Below are 18,894 nucleotides of genomic sequence, written 5' to 3' on the forward strand. Positions count from 1 at the left end.
GGCCGGGTGCCATTTTTTTTTTTTTTAAATTTACATGCCCGAAGTAGCTGCCCACGTCTACACGCGGCAGTGAAATGGGCGTTCGAAATAAAGCCCTAGTTTGAACTACCTATTATTTCTCCTGCAATGAGGTTTAACAGGTAGTTCGAACTAGGGCTTTATTTCGAATGCCCGTTTCACTGCCGCGTGTAGACGCGGGCAGTTACTTCAGGCTTGTGAATTTAAAAAATGGTGCCCAGCTGGGAAGATGCAAATCAGGCATGGGATATTTAAATCCTAGGCTTGATTTGCAATTCCGAATGCCTACATTTGCAGCCCTAGTTTGAATTAGGCTGCAAATGTAGACATACCCTTACAGATTATATCTATGTCTAAAGAAATCCTTTACTTTGGGAAAGTATGTCTACCCAATACATAGAAACTTCTCTTTCACCACAGCTTCTCCAAAATTTGTCCCCATTCAATCTACATAATTTTAAAAAATATGACTGGCATGAAGAACCATTGAAACAGTATTTTAAAGAATTATTTTATTATGCTACAGACTGATGTTGCTGATCCTTTTTTCTGGATCAAATTCTGTTCCTCCAAGTCGTCTTCCCAGTGTATTATATAAGGACACTTTTTGTTAAGAAAGTTGTGTGAAAAGATTCCCCAAATAAAAAGCTGCCATTGCTTCTATAAAGTGATATTTTTATATAAAACAACTCATTGCTAACTTGAAAGTACTGTATCAAGGGAAAGTGGGCTGTATCAAGTTAGTATTGATCACTATATATGTTTGAAAGTTTCTTTATTGTCCAAAAATATTCATTCCACAAATCTCAGAATCTTTAAAATTATGTGGTTTACAATTTGGATTATGTTCTGGATTATTTGCAGTGGATGTCATTGGTAAGGGAAAAGAGTTTATCTTATCTTTAGTTCTGTCCTTAACCCATGGAGTAACCTTGCTAAAGGATGCCTATAAATTTCTGGAGAGCGTGATTTTAAAATTCATCCATGGCTATGTTGCAATAGTTACACTGCCACAATTTTTTTTTGTCAATAACAATCCAGTTTTTGACTGTTACAGAACCCTATTTCACTAGTGCTTTCAGCTGGATGGTTTGATAGTACCATAGAATATTTAGAATAGTTAATCCATTGTGTTTAGAGGCTCTGTACAAAATATCTGCATACAGTTGGTCTTTTCTGATTTTATATAAATTTTAACAACATCCTCTGTATTCCTGCTAGGATTTAATCTGGGATGATTATATAAAGATTTTGAACCAAGAAGTCCTTGCTGAAATGTTCTTTGTGAATAAAGCTGTTCTTCCCAGCAAAAAAATATATACTTCCATCTCAGTGCTGGAAATTATGTTAATTTGCTGAGGTAACGGTTTGACATTTAAATCATCGCACTCTTCTACATTATTTGAGATTTGAATTCTGAGGGTTCTTATAAAATTTATTGCCCATTTGTATCCAAATGTTTTCTAGAGGAATGACTTCTGAGAATCTGACAAATTTATAACTAACATTTCAGATTTGGCATATATCCAAATGCTTTATATCCAAATGCTTTTCCAAAGTCATGGATTTTCTAACACACTAATTTTAGGGAAACTTTTGGGTTAGATAAAACAATCTATCCACATATATAAAGCTATTTTCTGATTGTCTTTCTTCAAGTTACATTCCTGTGATAAATTCATTCTTCCTTCTCCTCTGTGCAAAAGATACTCCTAAGGGAATTCTACACCCTCATGATGCAGAATTTTGTAGAAGTTAGTGTTTTTTTAGCAGTATTTCCATTCCCTCACAGAACTGGGCTGCAATGCTACTAGTCCCCAGCCTTGCAGAGTTCAACTCTCACATAGATAGGGCCTTAGCAATTTAACAGCTTTGAAAAACATGTCATGGATCATGACATAAGCTCTCCCCCATGAAATCTGATCTCCCCTGCTCCTCTGAGCCACGGGCTCCTAACTGCTACTGTAGTCCCACTCGGGAGGGACAGGAGTTGTCTTTCCTTTGCATGGCTGCTCTTTGTGGAGAGATCAGGCACACCTGCTGCAGCAGCTCAGGAGCTGGACCCTGGGTTTCTGTTTCCTCCCTACCCCAATTCCTGCCACAGCTCCAGGCAATGAACTTGGGGATTCTTGCCCTTGACAGCTTCTCCTGAGGCTGGGGACTTGTTTGTGTCTGCTCCGTAGCCTCCCCATGAATTGAAATTGTGGGGGAGTTCGAATTTACAAGGGGAGGTGTCAGGGCCGATGAGGGGTGACACTGTGAGGGTGAAGGTGGGCTGTATGGCACCATAGTTCACAAAACTGGGGGGGGAGGGTTTGGGGAAGTTCAGGGGGGTAGGGAAATCCCTGTGTCTACTGCAGCTGGGGCAGCCAGAAATCAGGGATTCTGCCCTCTGGCGCTCCAGTCAACCTTGGGGCAGCCCAGGCTTGGGGCACTACCATGCCCCCATGTCAGCTGGGGCTCAGGACTTCTGCTTTCCCAGTACCCACACCACCACTGCTTCAGCTGGGGCTTGGAGCAGTCCAGGCTCAGGGCTCTCACCACCACTCCAGCTGGGGTTTGGGTCAGCATAGGCTTGGGGCTCCCACCCTTCCCCCCACTGCTCCAGCCAGAGTTTGGGACAGCTAAGGCTTGAGATTTCGACCTCACCCTGCCCCCAGCTGCTCCACCCACACCAACCCACGCTCAGGGCTTCACCACCCACTGCTCCAGCTGGGGCTCAGGCAGTCCCTACCCATCTGCACCTCCAGAAACTTCCTCTAACTGCAGGAAGCTGGAAGGGTGCTGCCTTCAGAGAAGGGAGGGTGGCAGTTTTGGGACCTCCCTCCCAGAACAACTTTGCAGTTTGGCCCCATGGTTCCATTTTGGATCGGGAGCCCCACGGCTATAACAGCATGGTATTTCAGGTGTAAACAGCTGAAATTGAGAAACTGCCCAATTTTAAACCTTCTGGCCATGAAATTGACCAGAGTGGATTGTGAATTTGGTAAGGCCTTACACATAGAAAACACTTCTGGGAGGAGGGGGAGAGAGCTAAAAGGTTCCTGGCATCTGCAGTCCTCCCAATGCACCCTGAGGGAAGAAGGGGGTGGCACGCAGGACACTCCATGCAAATCTGGGGCTGAACATTAGTTTTTCTTTCCCTCCTGGATTCTGTGGGTGCAGGTATCTGGCATGGGGAGACTTCCATCTGGGCTCTGGGGGGAGGAGGTGCAAGTCACTGGGTTGGGGGATTCACGGCTGGGCTTGGGAAGGAGGTGGTTTGGGTGCATTGGCTGTGGAAACCACTTGTGGGCTCTGAGTGGATAGCGACACAGAAGCAGGAACTGGACTGTTGCAGGGATTAACTCTATTCCTGAGAGAATTTTTGTGTGTTTCTCTATTGTTAGAATACAGACATACTTGCTGACAAGCATTTTGAAATAAATTACCCAAACAGTTGCAACTGGTGTTACAAATGTAGTGTTATTTTGACAAATAAAATTAGCAGAATTTTTAGTTTATTCCTCCAGGGGGAAAAGCTTACATGGACAATGCAAAAAAAAAAAAAAAAAAAAAAAAAAAGTACATCCTTTCTTTTCTGCCTCTGTGTAATTTTAACAGGACAGATTTAATCCTATTAAGTTACACAGCTGCTTTTGGACTGATGTAAAGAACATTTATCCATTTAAGGAACTAAGGGGCAAATGTTCATCTGGGACAGGACTTGAAACAAAAAGCTGTACTCTAGGCTATCAAAATCTTTCTCTGGATCAAGAGATAACAAAGGAAATGGCATTTTGATATGGCATTGTGGATGATTCCCAGTACTCTTTGAATATTGTCTGACATTTATTTATCCTTAACTAGTACAGTTTTAATAGGGTTAATATAAACCGAGAGTATGGACTGCAGTTGTTTCACTAGTATTTTTGCTAAGTTGGTTTTTTGGAGGGCTGGGAGGGGGCATGAATCAGCAATGATATGCACTTATAAGAGCTGTATAAGATAAAGTCTTGTGGAAGTTTCTTCCCCTGGTAGAATGGCTTTGAATGTACCTCTCGTGGGACCCACTAATATCATATATTTTGTAAACTTCCCATGGAAAGCCATCGGATCCTGGAAGTTTACCTCTTCTCATGTTTCATGTTGTCATGAATATTTCTTATTCTATTATTTCTTATCTGTAGCATATTTTCTAGGAATTTAACCTGTTAAGTATAATTTTTCCTTTTTTTGGCTTTCTTTAAAAACTATTTCTTATTCCTTACCAAAAACAAACAAACCAAACGCCCTTATTTTTCCCATTGGTATGCTGTGCCATAATCACTTCAATGGCAGATTCGCAGCATTTGGGCTTCAGAACTTACCCATCTTGTGACAGTCTCTCATCCTTCCTTATAGATCATTATAATCATGCTTAATTTGGATCCAGTGAGAGCTGCGTTCCTGACGAGTGCTCTGTCCACTGATCCTTCTTAAGAACAAGAAAATCCAAGGACATTCTGATGAAACTATGTGTACTGGAAGTGTGAGAGAGATTATTTTGACTAGAACAGGCATCCGTTTCTTAAGATGAGACCTTCTGTCAGCATCCCTATCAGCAAGGATCCAGCTCCCAAGGCTATTGTAGTAAGATGTCTGACCTGGCACTACTGATGAATCAAAAGCCATGGCTGCCAAAGACCACGTTAGCACCTCAGGCTATTTCCAGGCACTAAAAACTACTATAGGTTGAACCACTCTAGTCGAGCAGCCTTGGGACCTGACTGGTGCTGAAACAGAATTTGCCAGACCACAGGAGGTCAATATTGCCTAGCAACATTACCAACACTTCCACTTCTTACTGAGCTCTTAGAAGACATTTAGGAGTAAATTAGAGCTAAATAACAGCACAAGCCACTGAGAGTCACGACTGGTGGCTGTAAACAAACTTTATAGGACCATGGGAAACTTCGCCAAACCCATGATAAGTGGACATGCGGCTAACTAAAATCATGCCAAACCACAGATGTTGCCGGACCAGAGAGTGCTGGACTGGAGAAGTTCAACCTGTACTGTACTGAGGCAAAATAGATTTACAGCCCTGGACCAAATATGGTTCACAGCAGGGATTGGCAGCTGTGTGGATCCAGCCCCCAAGGCTTGGGGCTCCTCCCCCCGTATTGCAGATCCTGTGCTGGTGCTCCTGCGCCGCCCTCCCTTCTCCCCCTCCCCTGCCATTCCTCTGCTGGAACACACAAAATCTAGTTGGGGCTTCCCAAGCTCTGTGTGAGTGAATGTCTTTTTTTTTTTTTTTTTCTTTTTTCCTTCTCACTTGTGTGTGGCCCCGGACTCAAAAAAAGGTTCCCCACCCTTGGTCCACAGCACTATCTTCTTCACCAAGTAATGCTGCTAAAGGGCAGCTCATCTTTTTAGAAATTATTTGAGAGAAGATTATTAAATTTACTTCTATTGCTAGCACATGTTTGGCGTATTCCTCTCACCAAACACATTTCAGAAATATTTCCATATTTGAGATCTGCAACGCAGCTACTTGTAGTAGTTTCCTCTCACTTTTGTTAAGCACTGCACCTTTAAGTTTGCTGCAAGATCGGCTATCAGCTTTGAACTCTTCAGACACACCTTTCAGATGAGATACTGCCAGTCACTTAGAGTGGGGTCCACGTGGTCAAATACATTGAAAAAGAGAGAACAGTTACTTAAACCTTGCAGTAAATGTGTTCTCCATAATGTTTGTCCATGGGGATCCCATAACCCCCACTTCATCCCTGCTCTTTCAGACACCCATTTGTGGAAATTCTGAATTGTCAAGGAAACAGAGAAATGGTTATAATTGCTTTGCCCTTTATACTCAGAGAGTAATGAATCCAGGTGCACCAAGGGCTGATGAGATGAGGGAAAAGGCGGGGGACCCTGAGCTCACGGAGTTCCCCCAAAACATTTGTGTAAACAAAGTGTGTCAAGGTTGTTCCCCACTCTGGCATTTCAAGTGCATCAGGGGGCGGGGGGCCTCTCGAAACTTTAAAACACTCTGCCACTAAAAGCTTCTGCTTAATAAGTTTCCAAGGTCACAGATTCCCTGACCTTGGAAACAAATGAGGCAATTTCTTAACAGCTGACCTTTCAGTCTTGGGGTATGTCTAAACTATGTTCTGTTTTCGAAAGAGGATATTTCGTGGGAATTTGCATATCTTCTTCTGATCTCACTTTCAAAAGCGGAGCTTTTGAAAGTGAAAGTAGTCTGGTGTGTTTTTTGGGGGGGGACGACCCCTTTTTTCAAAATATGCATACACCTCTTTTTTTTTTTTTTTTTTAAGGAAGATTGTTTTGGGGGGGGGGGGCATTTTCAGAAAAGGGTTTTTTTCCAGGGGGAAAAAAAACGCATCCAGACTACTTTCACTTCACAGAATTTGCATATCCTCTTTCGAAAATAGATTGTAGTCTGGACATAGCCTTTGTCATGTGCACATAGAACCTCCTGCCTTCTAGGACACAGGAATCAGATCATAGTCTTTAAAAGGTGATTTTATTAACAAAACAAAGAAGACATATTTGGTAAAACATACTTGGTTGCTTAGTGTTACAGAACAGCTGAAAAAAAAAGGCAGGTTAACTCAAATAATTGCTTCCCTCAGATTCAGTTTAAAAGTCACAATGTATAGGGGAGGTACATGGCTCAGCACAGAGGAGTTCAACCAACACCAAAATTAAAGAAAATAACCTGACGGTATCTATCTAAACATTCGCTGTTCAATTTACATCTCTGTTGTAAGGGTTGTTGTACAGCTCTGTTCTAGGGTTTAGACTTTTCCTAGGCATGAACATCACTGGAAATCCCATGTCTTGTTCCTGGCTTAATTCATGTCTGTATTTCTCCTCTGGTCTCTCAGACTGCAGCAGGCAGATCACTGCTTTTAAGTCCAAATACAATCTCTTTTCGTTGCCTCTCCTAGCTCCCCGCCCACACTTCTTGGAGACTTTTAAGAGTACACTGTCTCTGTGTTTAACCTTCAGAGGCAGTTTAGTTAACTGAATGACGGTTGTCCAGAAAAGGGCAGTACTCCTCCCATTCATCACAAAGTGAAATGGGGACAGGATGCCCACATTTTCCTCAATGAACTTAGGTGTAACCCCTACAAATGCTTCTGTTCAAAGATGCCAGTCTCATGCATTCACATCTAGAGTGGGAGCCACATGGACAAAACATATAAACACTGTTACTGTAAGGTAAGTAATGATTCTTTATATATTTTTTCTTATGATTAATTAAAGTGTACATACTTCTGTACGCTTTAGATAGTGACCAACTAAATTGTAGGGATGTAAATATCCCTTTTAAATGTTAACCAGTTAAATTATATAATTTTGTTTAACTGATTAACTGGGTTCTGGATAGCCCAGTCCAGCTCTCTGTGGGCAGCAGCCAGCCAGGATCCCACTGTGCCACAGGTGGCATAGCTAATCGGGGTCCCACCATGCTGCAGGCAGCAGAGCTGCTCCATCTGGGGCCTGCTGTGGTGGGCCCAGACTGGGTGGAATTCCCCGCCCCCTGCCTCATGGTCCATGGCTCGGTGGGCCTGGCCAGGCTATCACCCAATAAGTTTAACCATTTACTTCCCTACTAAATTATCACATCCAACATACACAACTGTTCCATTCAGACAAATCTAAGCTGTTAACCCTTGTTATAAAGCTAATATATTTTCAAGACCCAGCTCATGAAAAGGAGGTACAGTTCATGTTGCTATCTGGTCATTATGAAGAGGGAATTCTTTGGGTTTTTTTTCAATCTATGATGTATGATTTGCCCTTTTGTCTTTTCTTGAAATATTAGAGACTTTTAACACACAGTGATAAAGGAATAATTTTATTTTTTAAAACTGATAGAATTTTAAAACTCTGACAACATTCAGAATTTATGTTAGTGGTTTACTTCTGCATTTCACATGGATTAGACAGTGGAAGTAGATTGGTTGATTTAACTTGTTTCTGAGCAGTTTAATTTTCTCATGTATTAACAAAACTTTGTTTTGCTTGAGTTCTTAACATGGCAAGGAAATGCATTTGTGTAAACTTCAAAAAAAAGTTTCTTATTTTTTAAATGTTGAATTCCATTCCCAAAAGCTGGCTGTTGGGGAACAAATGCTTTTGAGGTATTTACTGTAATTTGTTCTAACATAAGCATTTCTACTTCAGAAACAGTAGATTGATGAGATTTTTAAAAAAATATTATTTCTTTGATGTTGTTAAACCTTGATCAAAATCCTAATTCCAGCTTTGAACTGTCAGTCATCAGAATGTGAGCAAACTGATGTTAAAAATAACACATTTTGAACTCCTTTTTCAGCCCTAAAAGAAGCACTGAGAAACGTAATCGTGAGCAGGAGAATAAATACATAGAAGAGCTTGCAGAGCTGATTTTTGCAAACTTTAATGATATTGACAACTTTAACTTTAAACCTGACAAATGTGCAATCTTGAAAGAAACTGTGAAGCAAATTCGTCAGATAAAAGAACAAGGTAAGAAGACTAATTGGCATTGAATATTTAATTTCTTTTGTTTATTTTGGGGATTTGAAAAGCCTGGTCTTCACTTCAAATTCTCTTCAATTTATTTGTGGTTATTTACACCATTAGTCAAGAAGATAGTGATATAATTTGTGTGAAAAGCTTTAAATATCATGTTGGTGTTTATAAATAGGTTTTATATAAAATTCAGCTGCTGTTTGGGGGATTGTGAAAGTAAGTCGAACTGATGTGTATATTCATCAGTGGTATTTGTTTGTCATAGAGTTTAAAGTTGTACAGGTGAAAGAATTGTAATACACAGAAGCTGAGCTAGTTCAGTATAAGGAACTATCCAAAAGTGTGGAGTATAAAAGTTTTCTTTGTTCCGGTTCTTGCTTTCCTTCGTGTGCATGAAAAGATGTAGGCGGCTAAACTGTCTCAGTCCCCTAAATTTATAACATCATATCCAGAATGACTTTAAAAGTACCCAGATCTCTAGTCTGAATACCACTGTAAATGTTAAACCAGAGAACATGACAGTTTTCTTTTTGTTTTTGTCTAGGAGGTCAGGTATTTAAAAAAAAAAAAAAAACTTTAAGAAACAATAGGGTTGGCTTTTTTAAAAGTGTTTAGCTGTCATCACAAAAAATCTACATTGGACAAGCTTGAAGAGCATTTTATATGGTTGAGGCTAGGGATTGTAGCCAGTTAACCAACTAACTGATAAGCGGATGCTTATCAGTTAATGCTACCAGCTACACACAATGCTTCTCCCCATGCCGTGGCTCTGCATTTAAAGTACAGTATTTTGGGAGTGGCTCAGTTCTGGCTTGCTACAGGTCCCGGCAGCTACCCTTATTTAAATGCAGAGCTGCAGTGGTTGGGGGGCGGGAAATCCAGTATGAGCTGGGACTGGTCCAGTCTGACTACGCGCTGGCTCTCAAGCTCCTTTACAAGCAGAGCCACTTATCGGTTAATCATGTAACTGACAAAATTGTTGTTGACTACACAATTACCAAATTACACACTTCCTAACATCCCTAGTTGGGGCCAATTAGTACTCCTTAATTCTGTGCATATTGCTTTCTTTTACACCTCAGAGAGATTATCTCTTTATAATCTAGTTCAGGAGACCATTTGTTAAAAGATTTCATATTCTTTCATATATATCTTTCATGGTATCAATTTGACAGGTTTCACCACTTTTATTTTCTTAGAGAAGGTAATGCTTCCATATTAAGTGTATGTGCAGATAAAGAATTACACAGCTGTAAATTCTAGGATACTTAACTGAGGGAGATTTCAATGGAATCACCTTTATAATAGCTAAAATGATATGTAGTTTGATGCAATTTGAGATTAGCTTTATGGTGACAGGAAAATATAATGTTGATGTCTGTTGTCTAGAAACCAGATGTTTTAACTGAGTAGTAAGATATTCCAGGATATGTGTTGCATCGAGTCCACAATTCGGTTGTAATTACATTTTTGCTGCATAGCAGCAATTTTCCAGTGGCAGGAAACATTTTGTCCCAGTCAATTTTAAAATATTTCTATTGGTGCCACCAGAAAAGTTTTACTGTGTAAGAGAGAAGAAATGGCCCTTTAGTGTTGCTAATTGTTATGATTCTATCATGAGTCTTTATAATATTAGGTGATTTTTTTTCTTACAACTCTGGCTTTTTAATCCATCAGAATATGTAAAAATCTCAGCTTTCATTTAAAAAAATCCTCATAGCTGTGGAGAATATCTTGAAAATGTCACTCCAAGTACAATGGCTCAGAAGCCGGAGGATAAATAATAAGTTTACATCACTTGAGTTTAAGCCAATCTTATGATTTTGAGTGGTATAACTTATCGTTTTTTTAATGTGAGGGACTGATAGGAGTGCATCTGGATTGGTGGAAAGCCAGATTGTAAAGACTTCGAGAGAGCACATTTCCCACTATCACATGCCAAATTTAATTTTGTGTTTCTCTCCATCTCTCAAATCACAGAAGTAGACATTTATAATTACACCAGAGTCTTCCACTTGTTTGATTTAAAAAGTTGAATCAGACATACTGGAAAACTTTTTGTTAGATTCATTTTTTCTTCCACATTTCATAAATCAGGCAGTGCTTGAGAGAGAGTTGTCTGGATTGTGGATAGTGCAGGGAGAAAATAAAAATTTATAGTATAGCAATTAAACAATGTCAGAGGAAGAAATTAAGCAAGGCGAAAATGGCTAATCAGATTTTCCATTATTGACAAAAAGTGTTAATCGACTGTGTCTTTGTTCACTACCTTTTTTATGTAAAGCATCTAAATGGCACATTGTGTTTCCATTGCCAATGAAATAGTTAAGCTTGTTTTGTCAATGGCTATTTTATGAAATAATACACAAATTGATATTACTTTTTAATATGATGTGGTAAACAGTATAGCTTTGCCACTGAGGCTACATCTAGACTACATCCCTCTGTCAGCAGAGGGATGTAAATGAAGCACTTAGAAAGTGCAAATGAAGCCGGGATTTAAATATCCCATACTTCATTTGCACAATCATGTAATGGCGCTCTTTCGAAAAATCGCTATTTTGAAATTGAAACCGCAATCTAGACACGGTTCTTTTGAAAATGGGGTGCGTTTACAGGGTCTTTTGAAAAAGTGCCTCGTTTTCAAAAGATCCTGTAAACGCGCCCTGTTTTCAGAAGAACCACATCTAGACTGAGGTTTCAATTTTGAAATAGCGCTTTTTCAAAAGAGCGCCATTACATGATTATGCAAATGAAGATATTTAAATCCCGGCTTCATTTGCACTTTCGAAGTGCTTCATTTACATTCCTCTGCCAATAAAGGGATGTAGTTTAGACGTAGACTGATCGTCTTGAATATTGCCATACTCATACTCTGAATATAGTAATCCTAAATGTTCTTTTTTTATGACAGAGAAAACATCTTATTTTTTGTTTGCATAACAATTTATTGCAATGACTTCTCAGAGCTGACTGGTGCCTACGTTTGATAAGTGGGTTCTGTGTGGGAACATAACTTGCTGTCAGTTCATTCCTATGAGTATTAGTTTTATCTAATTGCTCCTAGGTGGTAGGTTTGGGGTGGGGGTTTTTTGTTGTTGTTTTTTGTGTGTGTGTGTGTGTGTGTGTGTGTGTGTGTGTGTGTGTGTGTGTGTGTGTGTGTGTTGGAGCGATCACACACTACATCAGATGACTGTGCCACTTTTTCCTCCTTTAACATTTTATTTTTGGTTCTTACTTTGATTTTGTTTGGTGGTGCACCCTCCTATTCCCACTCAACAGAAGATAACATGCTTCTTGAGATGAGCAAGTCCAATGGTAGCTCCATAAAGCTACTTTAATATGGTGTGATAGCTTGTTTTTATGCTATAGAAGAGGCGAGAAATTAGAGCCAATGGAATGCTAGGGGAATCTGCTTCCCCTGCCAAAAACCTGATTAGTTAGATTAACAGATCAATTGATTTGTGTATATAAGGTAATTAGGCATCTAATTTCCTGATTTGTGTATGCAGATGTGCATTACTTAGTCAACATGAGATAACAGTAGAACAAAGCACAGAAGACCACTGTGTACTTCGTTTTCCAAGTTCAAAGGTTTGATGTATAAATAACTGAGAGAACGTTTCTGATGCAGGCTAGAACACTATGAATAATAATTACTGCAACAAGTGGTAATAGTTTGCAGCCCTGAGGGAATAAAAGAAATGCATTAAATCAGTTATCCTAGATGAACTTGATTTGTTCCATGTGAGTCTTCACCTGAGATCAATTAGACTGTGTCTGTTGGCCATTTGAGCCTTTACCTAAAACTCATAGTTGTTATAAAGTAGACTTTAATCCTTTCTCAGGGGTATTGCAAAATAATGAAATCTTCAAGGTGATAATTAACTATGTCCCAGGATCTAGAAATAGTGATTAAAGAACTTGCTAAGCATTCTTTTAAGCCTGTTGATACTACAGCACTGATTTGAGGATTTCTGGATGTAAGCAAATTTTTCTTGCTGGTTACTTCAGTGAAAATGGTTTACTTTTTACTTTTTATCACTTTAAGAAAGACTGGAATGCAGCAATGGATTATCAAGGGACATTTTGTTAGCGAACACTAGTTACATAAATTAATCATAAAAGTCAGTCAAGCAATACAGTACAAATATATCTCTGCCTAATATCACAGAAAGCAGGGGCCTTATTTAGACAAACATTTCAGAACTAATGATTATTTTAATTTTTCTTTAAATGCTTCATATTTTTGGCAAGTACTTGTATCATGTCACACAGGGAATTCTGAATTCTAGTTGCATTCATTTTATAAATCTAGTAAGTTTTAAATATCTCCAAGTCTTACTAATAGATTCTATACTTCTGAGGCCTGATCTACATTGAATTTAGTACTGATTCAGCTCACTTTGATTAGTAGTATGATTTTATAGTGATATATTTTAAAGGTATACTCCATAGTGTAGATGCATTTATGTTGTGTGGAAGAGTTGGGCCCACTCCTGGGCACCAGATGCCTGTTCAGTTCAGTATCTCGCAGGTAATTCAGGTATTGCGGCACGGGCCCCACTTGCCCTTGCCGAGTTTTGGGCTTCTGTCCCTTGGCTAGAAGGGCAACCTGGGAAGGGAACCCAAACACTCCTTGTCTGAGCTCCTCACCTCCCCTACTGTCTATGGCAATGCTGCTGTTCCCCTTATCGCCTTCTCTGTTTATATGCTCTATCCCACTCCAACTTCCTCTTCCACTCTCCCCCTACCCAGTAGGAAAGGCCTCATGGCAGCCTCAAGTGAGATCAGCTGGCCCTAATTGATTTATAGCACCCTGTCTCTGCTGCTCCCACTCTGCCCCTGATAAATCTAGGTCAGCTACCCCTGGCTGCCCTGAAGTAACCCTATGCTAATTAGTTAGGGCCTTGCTGTTTTCTAGTGCTTCCTCTCCCCCTTCTAATCTAACCCTCTGGCCTGACCCTGTCACAGTAGGAACAGGTTGAACCTCTCTGGTCCAGCAACATCCATGGTCTGGCATGATTTTAGTTAAAGAGATGTACATTTATCATGGATGTGGCCAAGTTTCCCATGGTCCCATAAAGTTTGTTTACCGCCACCAGTCCTGACTCTGTGGTCTGCTGTTATTTAGCTCTAATTTACCACAGGTATTTTCAAAGAGCCCAGTGAGCAGCGGAAGTGTTGGTAATGCTACTAAACAATATTGAACTCTCATGGTCTGGCAAATTTTGTGGCAGACTAGAGAGGTTCAACCTGTATACAAAGGTATTTATACCAGTATAACTTATTTCCTGTATGAGTGTCTTTATACAAGTATAATACAGCTGTAAAAAGAGCTAAACTACTGTAACTGCATCTGCTTCAAAAGTGGCATACTTTGTGGTACCAAATAAGGATGGTAAAGTGCTGTTAGTTACTTTTCTAATCAATTAGTTTATAGATTTTTTTAATCGACTACTTGATTAGTTGTTAAAGATTGGCAGTTATAGCGCTCAATCTGGCTTGCATAACCTCCCCTGCTGCTGCTCTGCATTATAAGGGACAGGGAAGCCGGCGTGCGAAGACACTGGCTCAGTCCCTGGTCCTGGGACCCTCATTCGTGAGCATTAACCCTGCTTTCCCTGCTGCTGTTCTGCATTGTAAGGGACCAGGAAGCCCCTGGCCAACCCTGGCTGGCTCCCCCGTCTCTTACTATGTGGAGAAACAGCATGGGAGGTTATGCAGGCTGACCAACGACCCGCTGGAGCAGGGACTGAGTCGGTGTCTTTGTGTGCCAGCTGCCCAGTCCCTTACAATGCAGAGCTGTAGTGTGGGAAATGGGGTTAATGCTGACGACTGAGAGTCCCAGCACCAGGGACTGAGCCGGCATCTTCATGCGCCGGCTGCCCTGTCTATTAATATTGAAGAGCTGCAGCGGGGTAAGTGAGGTGATGTGACTAGTCAATAGTGCTAACCGATAAGCGTTTGTTGACTAGTACCAAACTCATAGAAAGACAAGCTCTAAGACTGAGATTAAAAAGATGTTTCCTTATAATCTGCATTTTCCGTATTGTTACATTACTGGTCTCCTCCCCTCCCCCCCGCCACCCGCCCCACACACTATGAATCCTAAAGAGAGCGGTGACAAATGTAAAAATGACACATTTAGACCCAACAGACTGGTTCCTGTGTGTATTCAGAGTTGGATTTAATTACTTTAATTAAGTTTTTACTACTTTTTAGTCTCCGGAGCCAATAAAGCTGAGAGACAGAATTGAATTCTGTTCCTCCTTGTGCATCATAAACAGAAATGCTTATTAAGTTCCAATTACAAGTCATTTACACGATGAAACTGCATTGAAAATCAGTAGGTCATACATAGATGGATATAAAAATGTGGATCCTCATCCAATCCGCATCCTATGGAAACAATGTGTATCTGATCCTCGATCCGCTCCCCACCTTTTTTGTGCATCTGCACCTCAGCAGCAGCAAGCGGCCTCTGAGTGTCTCACTCTCAGAAGGAGCATCTGTGTGTGTGAGTGAGTGGGTGGGTAGGAGGGAGGGAGGGAGGAAGAGGGAGGTGCTTGTTCCGCTTTACCCCACCAAGGCGCTCTGACAGGAAAGCAGGGTTGGAGCACTCCTGCGGAGAAGCATGGTCAGGGCCTGACTGCTTGTCTTGCTTTGCTCTGCTTGCAAAAAATGAATCCTGGATATCCGCATCTGACTCTAAAAAAGTATTTGCTCCTTCAGGTTCCGGAATAGTACTTGCAGCAGTACTTGCACAGGTAAATTAGGTACACATTTGCATATTCTTGATTTGAAAATTGGGCCTTTTCTGAGGGCGGGAACTTTGAGGACAGACACCATTGCATGCACAGAGCATCCATAACTACAACTGTGTTAGATTGTAGGTAAGAAAGAGATTGAGCAAAGTAGAGGTTGAACCTCTAAACCTGGGACTCCCTGGGCCGGAACCCGGGTATTGCTGGACAGGTCCAGGAGCCTTGCCCAAGTTGGGCTGGCAATGGGGAGTGCAGTGGTAGCGGGGCTAGCAGCGTTGGCGGCTAGCTGCAGGGAATGCAGCCCCAGCCTGGGTGGAGGCATTGGGGCTGGTGCAACAGGGAGAAAGCAGGGAAGGAGACAGTGTGGGCTGGTAGTGCAGAGCACAGTCCTGGCTAGGGCTGGGAGCAGAGCCTAGTGGCCAGGACTGGCACCTGAGAGTAGGGCCAACAGCAGGGAGGCGAACCTTGGCCTCCCCTGGTCCAGCAAACTCTGTGGTTCATGATTGCTCAGGTCCTGAGGGTGCTGGATCAGGGAGGTCCCATCTGCAATACCTAAGGATATGTCTATCTAGCAAGTCCAAGTCTGGATCAACAGACCTGTGCTTGCATTATGGAGCTAAAAATAGCTGTGTAGACTTCATCAGTGATCTACAACTCATCCTGGACAATGATCCCTCACTTTCGCAGGCCTTGGGAGGCAGGTCTAAACATAGCCATCCTGCAGCAAAAAAACTTCAATACCAGACTTCAAAGAGAAACTGCTGAGCTACAGTTCATTTGCAAGTTTGACACCATCAGCTCAGGATTAAACAAAGACTGTGAATGGCTAGCTAACTACAAAAGCAGCTTCTCCCACTACAAAAGTGGGTCTTTTCCTGCAAAAGCTTATGCTCCTATATATCTGTTAGTTTATAAGGGGCTATAGGACTCCTTGTCGCTTTTGCAGATCCAGACTAACACGGCTGCCCCTCTGATACTTGATGTGTAGACATTGTGGCTCCAGTTGGAGCTCAAGCCCTGAAGCCTAGGGAGGGGTCAGAGTGCGAGTTGCAAAGCCTGTGATCCATCCTGATGCATAAATTTTGCCCAGCTATTTTTAGCAGTGTAGCATGAGCCCAATGAGTCTAAGTCTGTGGACCTGGGCTCTGAGACAAGCTGCCCAATCATTGTGCAGACATTATGCACAGGGATATTCTCTCTGAGGCAGGCAATATGACCAAAAAAAGCTCATCAGCAATGAGGCTAGTTCTGATGATACATCTCTATTACTGATAAAATCAAGTAATTTTATATCAGTAGCCACCTCTGGCAACTCATATAAAATGTCTCCAGCTTCCTGATGTCTTCTTTACACAATGTCCATATTTCACAACCTTAAAGAGAACTGAAAGTACACAGATTATTTGATAAATCTGTACTTCTGTATACAGTTTCACCTTTTCATTCCAGATCCTATGCTGGTCTTTTATGGTTAAATTGGCTCTAAATGTACCTTCACATATCAGCTTTGCCTCCTGACTTTTAGCTGTCGCCAGCCTCTGCGCCTTTATTACTAGTGCAAAGTCCACTGAGGAAGATCCGTGCTCAGCATGTTAAAAATGCAGTAATGAGCTGCATGGATATCAAGATGGTGATTATCAATCTAGCTGTTAATATCCACATTAGAACTGTCAGCTTTCATTTTCAAAAAGCCCTCACAAGTCAGACCCTGAAATGCATGTGCCATCCTGCAAAAAAACAGAGAAGTTAGGAAAAACAGGGACATAGGACCTGCATACAATTAAAATACAAAAACAACCCCCCATCCTTTATATTAATTAAAAGACTGAATATAGATTTTTTTTTAAATAATTTGCTTTTGATTCCATCAACATTTCTGTATCCTTAATGACTCTCACTTTGAAAGCTCACGAAAGCTCATCACCTATTAAACCATCTTGTTAGTCTTTAAAGTGCTACATAGTTTTTCCTTTTGTTTTAGCAAGATCAGACTAACACGGCTACCTCTCTATGACTATTTGAACCAAGTGGATATTCCTGTGCCTCCTTCAGCTATAGTACACATCCAGATTCTTTCCTTTCTCCAGAACTGGAAGACCACCATATTCATAAAACCATACTGAATCAGAATAGTTGACTACAACTACTTTTAAACTGCCAGACTTCATATTTGGGCCCCTATTTAGCAAGATATTTAAGCACATGCTTAACATTAAGTGTTTTAAGTATTGCCGATGAAATGGAGCAACTCGTACTCAAAAGTCACGCTTGTACATAGTACCTTGTCAAATCAGAGCCTTAATATGCTGACAGAAATTATGCAAATAGTTTTATCTATGAATTTGATCTATACATTTAACTAAGGCACATATGAAGTTTCAACATATTTAAAATTGACTGTTTTATCCATATTAATATTTGGAAGTGGTAAATTGTTTTTAAAAAAGCTTTGTAGGGCTGCTGTTCCATATATACTCCTTATTTTCATATTGATAGGGTTTTGTTTAATCCTGAGTTAAGAGCTAAAGGAATTTTTTCTGTGAAGTAAAGCAGTTTATGTGTGAGTAAAATTTACAAAGAATTATTAGTCTTGCTGTCTTCTCTACCTGCAGCAGAGAGTGGAGCATTGAAAGGGGCTTTGATCTTCTGTTTTGTATAATAAAGCTTTTTGGTTAACTATCCAGCTAGGTTGACTTTACTCATAGACTTTAAGGTCAGAAGAGACCATTATGATCATCTAGTCTGACCCCCTGCACGATGCAGACCACAGAATCTCACCCACCCTCTCGTAGAATAATCCTCTCACCTATATCTCAGATATTGAAGTCCTCAAACGGTTTAAGGACCCCAAGATGCAGAGAATCGTCCAGCAAGTGATCTGTGCCCCATGCTACAGAGGAAGGCGAAAAACCTCCAGGGCCTCTGCCAATCTCCCCTGGAGGAAAATTCCTTCCTGACCCCAAATATGGTGATCAGCTGAAGCCTGAGCATGTGGGCAAGACTCACCAGCCAGACACCCAGGAAAAAGTTCTCTATAGTAACTCCTATCATCTCACTATTGGCCTATTTACCACTGATAGTGAAAGGTCAATTAGTTGCCAAGATCATGTTATCCCATCAAGCTATCCTCTTCATAAGCCCATCTAGCTTAATCTTGAAGCTCATTTGGAATTTGGAATACTGTTCCTAGCCTCCAGAGAATTACTGATTCACTGAACAATTTAAACTGCATTTAGATCATATAAAATGTCAGTTTCTGTTTTGGTTCTGATTAAATGAAAATTTTGTAGTCATTAATCAGCAAACTCAATAAGTGAGAAATTTCATTGGTCTTTGTTAATGTTGCTGGAGTTGTGCAACCTGGAAACTCGGCAACAAGTCTTGTCTACATATAAAAGTTGTACCACTTTAACCATCTGTATATTTAAAGTAGTACAACTTCCCATCATGGACACATTTATATTGGTGTAATGGTGCTTACGCTAGTATAACTTACTCCTATATAAGTGAATCCTCTTGTATTCATTGATATTTAAGTTAAAAATATCATACTCTCACCAAAATAGTTATACCTATAGAAAATCTGTATGCAGGCCAGGCT

At 40.7% G+C, this 18,894-nt stretch overlaps 1 protein-coding gene across 15 annotated transcripts in view; it reads left to right on the forward strand.

Moving 5' to 3' along the window:
• The window catches only part of NCOA2 (nuclear receptor coactivator 2), a 271,603-nt gene that overhangs the window by 155,186 nt on the left and 97,523 nt on the right, over positions 1-18,894 (forward strand). For all 15 annotated transcript variants that reach the window (XM_075920545.1, XM_075920547.1, XM_075920540.1 and 12 more), the window contains one exon: positions 8,348-8,520. In XM_075920545.1, coding sequence (XP_075776660.1) covers positions 8,348-8,520 — 173 coding nt within the window. The remainder of the gene's footprint in view (positions 1-8,347; positions 8,521-18,894) is intronic.

This window comes from Pelodiscus sinensis, chromosome 2, assembly GCF_049634645.1.
Source record: "Pelodiscus sinensis isolate JC-2024 chromosome 2, ASM4963464v1, whole genome shotgun sequence".
Classification (NCBI taxonomy): Eukaryota; Metazoa; Chordata; order Testudines; family Trionychidae; genus Pelodiscus; species Pelodiscus sinensis.